The 7,734-nt window shown below is 30.0% G+C and overlaps 1 protein-coding gene across 1 annotated transcript in view; it reads right to left on the bottom strand.

Moving 5' to 3' along the window:
• Window positions 1–3,694: 3,694 nt before the first annotated feature.
• The window catches only part of LOC111623712 (oxysterol-binding protein-related protein 8-like), a 186,583-nt gene continuing 182,543 nt past the window's right edge, over window positions 3,695–7,734 (bottom strand). The window contains exon 25 of the mRNA XM_023366398.1: window positions 3,695–5,085. Within this exon, the coding sequence (XP_023222166.1) occupies window positions 4,743–5,085 (343 nt within the window). The 3' untranslated portion in view covers window positions 3,695–4,742. The remainder of the gene's footprint in view (window positions 5,086–7,734) is intronic.

The following is a 7,734-nucleotide window of genomic DNA, read 5'->3' as shown; positions in this document are numbered from 1 at the left end:
TGAGCATCTAGAATTGAGAAATATTTAAGATCTAAATTAGCCAGTGCCTATTTCTTCAACAGTTGGAGGCAGAACATGAAATCTTTCATTGATGTATTCAACTTTCTTGGATCTAGAAAAATCATAACGACTTTTATCTTTCTTTTCACACTGATGACAGAGTTTATTCATTCAGTAAATTTATTCACTTTATGATCTTTAAGGATTCCATACTTTCAAGCACTTTTATACCTATTACACAACACGAGTGGAATTTTTCAATGTACATAGGTTTTATATTTTTGTTAACAGATGTTTCACATTTACCTGGTAGTCAACCAAGTTCTATTCATGGGACTTGGTTGTCTAGCAGGTAAATATGAATCATCATCATAATGAGATAGGACCACCTCTTAACAATTGACTGAAAATAATCTTTTTACTAGACCCACTAGGTCAGGCATGGCCAACATATGGCCCGCAGGCCAGATCCAGCCCGTCTAATGGCCCGCGATCAATCTTTCAAAATAGCTTGATGAAAAATTCTGACACCTAAAAGAAAAAAAAAAAGGTCAACAACTCATCGTGCATTTAGAGTTACCCCTCCATTACAAATCTCTTAAGTACAGCGTAGAGTGTTGATAAAGCATGATAGAGATTACAGATATATTTCTCACATTTTCTACAATTCAGCCTCTATAGGGTGACACCACAATGAGATCTCACACCACCTCAAAAATCTTCCTACGGCAACCTCTGGTTCAGCCCATGGAAAAAGTTCTCTTTTCAATCCGGCCCGGGGGCAAAAACTGTTGGCCACCTCTGCACTAGGTAGGTAGTCCTATAATAGTCTGACAATTCATACAAGTGTGAGAAATCGAACACCCTCATTAATACTTGATTAATTATAAACGATTTAATATTATTTTACATAAAATTCTTATAAATTTTTAAAAGAAAATTTTGGTTAAATTAAAAAGGAAACTGCTGTAGCTCACTTCATAACCAATGGAAGTTGAACATGCTTTCTCTTTTTCCCTTATCTTTAAAATTTTAGTCACCAAACAGAAGTTCAACCTCTCTAAATTTCCCCACTTATCCTGTTGACGTGCTAAAAATTCTACTCGCTAATTGGAGGAGCTCTTCAAAATATAGCAATTCATTTCCTTTGATCAGGGAGTGCATCAAACTTTCTTAATGTAAGACGACATATTCCATTCAAGTCTCAAAAAGCCAACGCCCAAAATCTTAGAAGAATCTGTCATCGTTTCTACAAGGAAAAAGCCATATTATCTAAGTGCCGTCAATTTTCTCAGGATGAAGTAAGGAAGAAGATTGTCTGATAGAGAAGATAAACCAGCTGAAGAAACTACAAACTATTCATGATGATTCAAAAGGGACGAACCCTCTTTCAAGACAAGATATCAAAGAATCTGTTAAGGTAGTATTACCATAGAACCCGTGTAATCTCTCTCTCGCAAGTTAGAAAACTTCAATTATTGTAATTTTGTTTTATTTTATTCTTGTTCCATTAAATATTTTGTTTTGTTATTTTAAATATGGTCTCTTTAATAACTATTATCCATGCCTATGTCCACTCCACTTACTCACAACTTCCCACTCGATATTCCTCTAAAAATTAGACATAAGCTTGCCTAATGCTATATCTAGGCTGGTGTCAGGAAAAACAACTTACAGGGAATCTTACAAACTCCTGGACTTAAATAAAAGAACTCAGGAAGTCCATTGACAAGTCGGATCGCAAGATCTCAAGCAGAGTAAGTGGTCATCGGGATTTACCCTCAACCCCCTGCATATCTCACACAAGTGATGACAAAAATCAATGTTGGATGACAACTTTTCACCAATTAGAAAATTATTTTTTGCTTTTCCAAATACCAGAATGACATCATTCGAAAATAACACATCTTAAAACCATAGGAATTATTTCTGACTAATTTCTAGACATTAGCTTCAGCTCCTGTATCCAAATTACCTTCTATGTCTCACATTGATTATCTGAAGCCATCTTTCTTTCACCACCTATTGCAGTATTCCAGTATTGTATCTTTTCTCCAATTCTATGGAGAAAAGGTAACAAACGTACTGAGATACCATAATGCCATTCGTAGATGCAATCTGCCTGGTTGAAGCATTGCCCTATTCAATTTCCCTTGGAATTACTCTCTAGTTTGTTGGTAAGCACATTAGGATTGCCGGGTGAATGTCGGATGCCGTAATGTTCTCCCATTTAGTAACCATTAATAGCACCATGAAATAATCTTTGACCAAAATTACAAAGATAACAAAAAGCCTAATAAGATGTACTGATATTTTATCTAAATATTTGTAAAATAACAAATTACAGATCAGAGAAATTTCAGATTTTCAAGTAAATTAGAAAATGCAATCTTTTTCTAAATTTTTCTGTTGCATATTAGTAGAAAATGAGGGGAAATTAACAGTAAAGTAATTTATTAACATTAAAAAAAATTTTGCCAGGAAAAATTCACATATATATTTTTCTATATGTGAATTTTTCCTGGCAAAATTTTTAATATATTTATTTATTTAATAATTGTCCTGACCACCACTAGTGGACTTTAACTCATTTATATTGGAAGGCAAACATGTAGCCTCAAATAAAAGGTCGGTATTGCCGTAAATATGTTATTGCCTCTGCAAAGCATGTGAAGGGACAAATAAAGGATGACTCAATTATATGTATAGGCCAAAAAGAAATATATTTTTCTATAATTTATTAACATGTTTTTATCAAAACAATCACCATATTCATTTTAGGTACTTACTATAAAGAAACTATCCCATTATAAATCTTAATGAACTTTCGAGCTTTTTAATTTAAATTAGCAGAAAGCTTCAGAATGTAGAATGTATCATACAGATAAAAAGATTTTTATGTATTTTTGACAAAGTCAATAAATCTGATAAACTATTGTTTGACCTCTATCGAAAAGTCAACTAATAAATTATCTCTCTTTGTAATTCACAAGAGACTGCTTTTCAAACCAATGCAGAACATAAACACCACAAAAACTGATAAATATCATAAATTTGAAACATTAAGTTACCATATTCCAACGATGACAAAGTTAAGTATTTCGTATAAGAAAATAAGTTGTTAACACTCGATCAAATGCATTCGGATGAATCGAGATGGTTAATGCTTTTTTTCTAGTCGTACCATAATGTGGGCAGACTCATAGGGTGATAAGATCTGGTCAATACATTTTGAAATAATAGGTAGTAGTAAACTGGCAAACAAACCAATCTTTATATAATCTCTTCTTTTTTTTTAATGTACATAAATTTCAATTGATACATACACTCCTACTATTATAAATATATGTAGGCTTCATTCTTACATCAAAAATTCATTCGTGTGTAAAAAATTAAATATTCAATATAATTGTACAAATGCATAGGTAAATTTAACAGCCTGATTTTAAAATAAAATGAAATTGAAATACAACACATTAGAATATCAATATGTAAATATTCATTTTTTATTAAATACACATAACATAAACTACTAAAAGAGGACCATTCTTTGGAAAGTTTAATTTTATAAATTGGATAAACTATTTTAAAACTTTCAATAAATTAGTAATATATTTTGTTATGCAGTAGAGTAAAATTTAAGAAAATTTTAATATTTTTTCAATAAATACATAATAAATATATGTATTAACTCTAATGAATTGATTTAAAAAGTAAATTGTATCATTATATTATGTTATTTACAAACTTTTCAAATTATTTTTGGATTAAAGAATACTCTACCGTAAACAAAATATATACATTACAGAAAACAATGGTATGGTCCCACAGACTTTATTGTGTCCCTTTTTAACAATTAAACATAAGAAAAAAGTGAAAATAAAATAAAATATAATAAAAATAGCAACCAAAATTTTGATTTATTATTGTTATTATTTAATAAAATAGTTTAAACTTTTCATTCTTGTTTCAGCTGTTTTAATATTTGAAATGCATAAAGTTGTATTTTTTTAATATAAATATTGCATTTATAATAACTTTAGCTGATGATCTGAATCCATTTTTAATTTTCTTTTGTAAGGTAATCGTTTAATTTGTGACCCCCAAAAAACTTCATAAATAATTAGATATAACTTTTCAATTCAAAATAATTTTAAAATAATGAAGTGCAGTTATCTCAACATGCATATTTATAGATCTCAAGAATTCTTTCTAAACAAAATAGGATATTTTATAGTTTATATTATATTTCTAAACAATTTAACATAACATTGTAAAATCTAACATATAGTATATATTCCTCTGTTATGTACATATTTTTAACACATAATATTATTTACACTATTGTATATCAAATAACAAATAACTTTGGTTTCTCGTTTAATTTCGGCGCATCATTTCTGAGCCGGTCTAAGCAGTATTCGATAGGCGGATATTTTCCTTACATACATTTGCTTCTTATTCGTTTGGCAAATGCTAGATGAGAAATGTAAATATAGCATAAATGTATGCTATAAGAAGTAATAACAGTTGCATTCTTAATTCAAATATAAATCTATCTTATTAAAAGACTGGATATGCTTAAACTGATGGCCAAAAAGTTATCCAAAATTGGTTTGTCTAGCATTAACAAATTTTTTTAATCTTTATATTTTTGAAAATGTCACGTTTTTGTCATGGAATTGGCAGTTTAATATAGTGCATATATAAAAAACAAGTATCTGTCAGGCACTGTACATGATTCACAACAGCCAATGGAATAAAAGCTGTATAGCCATAAAAATAATGATAATACTGATATCATTTCGCTGTGCAAGTTGTTCCTGAATTCTGTGTTGTTGGGCCATAACAGACTCCAAGTGATTGTTGATACTTTGTAAAGTCTGATTTGTTTCTTCTTGTATTTTTAATAGTGGTTCCAAGCATTGTTTTAAGGAAACAGTTATTGTCGAGGGCTTTCCGGACCTGTGATGAGACACGGAACCTGTTAAGAAAAGAGAAATTAATGCGTGTCTTTTATCCAAAGAACTAAACATTGATTCTGAAATCAAAAAGCAATCAGGTTCATAGAGTTTTTGTATATTTTTTAATTATGTATGGAATCTCTTTGATGATATATAAATGCCATAATTTTAAAATATGGCAAAAATTATCATAACTAGAAATGTAAAACTTCATCTTTTATTAGTTCTTAATTTTATTTTTTCTAATTTTTATACAAACTATTATTAGAGATGCATTATGAAAAAAATCTAGCAACAAGTTGTGTAACTTTCCCAGCTGTTGTAACTTTTATATTACAATTTTATTTTAAAAAATGAGATTATTATTAAATAACAATGATTCCACATACAAAAATTTTTTATATTATTAATTACTGTATTATAACATGGCAAAAAGCTTTTAATTTTGAGGGTAGTGATGAGTTTTATAAAAAAATTGTAAATACTAATTATGAAAAAAATCTTCATTGGGTCCAATCCCTCTCCAGATACGACATAGGATCCTCTCAAACTTTAACCATCAAAATTTATTAGCATCATTCCCCCCTACATATAAGTTACCATGCCAAATTTCTTTTCTGAATCTTTACCCCATCTTGAGATATTAAACAAAATAGATACCAACACATACAGAATTTTTTCCTTTTCTGGGTCCAACACTTTCCCTTGTAGTGCATATGTGATGGCCAGGAAAGTAACTAGTATGTTTGATTAATATTGGCTAATACTAAGTTTATTTTCTTTATAAATAATAGATTATTAAAATTATATTGATTGCAATTTTAGAGCATACAGACTTTTTTAAAACTTCTAAAGACCTTTTTCTTTTTAAGTTTTTCATGAATATACTGTATATTTATTAGGTGCAAAAAAGAAGAGATACAAAATGCACAGAAGGTGCAATTTAGAGCTCAATAGAAGAGGCATGTGGATTATATACTCATATGTAATTCATCAATATTGAGAAGATTATATTTCTTAATATTGATTGATTGTCATTTTTTGTTATTAGACCCTCTCCACTGTGATTTAAAATTTAAATTTCTACAAATAGTACAAGGAGAATATTCACTGTAGTGCCCAATGTCGTTAGGTCAGCAATGACTCAGTTTAATTTTTGAATTATTTTCATAGGATAACAGAATAGAATGAGTTGAAAGGTTGATTGTATTTGAAATTTTTTCTTTTGTTACTATTGGTAGAAAATGGCTCCTAGGTTATAGATACTGTTTTTTTCTAGTTGAAAAAGATTGAGAATCATGATGGTGACCCCACACCAAGTGAAAACGTTGTCAACCAACTCCTGTACATACAGTACATATAATCAGAGTTGTCAACTTTCGGCAGGCCAAGAAAATAACCCCCAAAGCTTATGGTAATTCTGAATAGCTTGTTTGAAAGATTGATGTTTTCTTAGGTAGTCTACAAATTTCAGGTTTTTCTGTAAATGGGTTGCTGAAACATAAGCAATTGAAAAATGCAAAAATTGCCAAAAAAGCTGTATATTCTTCATCCAACACTACAGAAAAAACTACTGGGTCTAGAAAACTCAAATTTTAAACTTTAGCCTTTCCCATTATTGGTGAGGTCCTGACAAAACTTCTGGATCAACATGTCAAAGTTTATGGGGTTCCTATTGAGTTATTTTATTTTTACACTTGTAAGGATAAAATTACATTGAAACAAATGATTTTCATTAAAAATTTCATCCAGAATAACAAAAGCCTGAATTTATGCAAATTAAAACTTTTTGGTCTGTGGCTGTCACATCGCTGAGTGCCAACTGAACTGTACAGTACGTCATCATCTTAAGTCTAGATGTAATATCACAATCATTAACCAAACAAAAGCATCTGAGATTAAAATCGGAGGGTAAAAAAAACTGCACCAAGTAAAACAATTATGACAATTTAGATGACAATCATGTTTTTTCTTGAGAATTTTCTTTTGGTAAAGATAAGCTTGGCATTTTGAAACAGTGCCCATCAGATTTTTACCTGTATTAATGTTTTTGACATTTTTCTTGAAAGTATCAAGTTTATCTTTACCAAAGAAACACCAAAGAAATAAATTTGACTGTTGCCAAATTGTCATAATTTCTTACTTGGTGCAATTTTTTTACATATCAGGTGTTTCTATGCATATTCCAGTTATTACAAAAATGGATTGATGGGAATATTAAAGACCATACACTTTTTAACCTGTGGTACATTATGTGGGATCAAAATGACCCCCATGACTTTTTAACAAATAGCATTATTTTAACTTATTATTTTACTGTTTAACTACTAATTTTATATGAATGTATTTTACTCTGTACAAACTACTGTAGTTTAGAAGAAAGGAGATCACATAGTTTACTCATCTTTACTACAACACCGGAGAATAGTAATATAATTACCTCTTTCTAACCTGTTACTGGTGCGTCTACTAACTCTTAACGATCCAAAACGAACCAAAACTAACGTTTTCGAACCCTTATAACGGTTCTTCTTCAGGTTTTTTCGAATCTCTGATGGAAAATGCAGCTCGTAACAACTTTAAATTCGAAATATGTAAGTTCAAATGCACATTTCCCGTTTCCGTCGTTGTATGTCATGCGCAGTCAACTCCAAAATGGGCTATCATAAATTACTATTCATAAACGCTAGCCACGCTGTTGATAACGTAATCTCTTCTTTATAATTGATGCATTGATTATCCTTAAGGTTAGCCAAGTATATGCTGGCCG

Source organism: Centruroides sculpturatus, unplaced genomic scaffold (assembly GCF_000671375.1).
Source record: "Centruroides sculpturatus isolate CEXI.00-Female unplaced genomic scaffold, Cexi_2.0 scaffold80, whole genome shotgun sequence".
Classification (NCBI taxonomy): domain Eukaryota; kingdom Metazoa; phylum Arthropoda; class Arachnida; order Scorpiones; family Buthidae; genus Centruroides; species Centruroides sculpturatus.
This window is presented reverse-complemented; position numbering and strand designations above follow the sequence as displayed.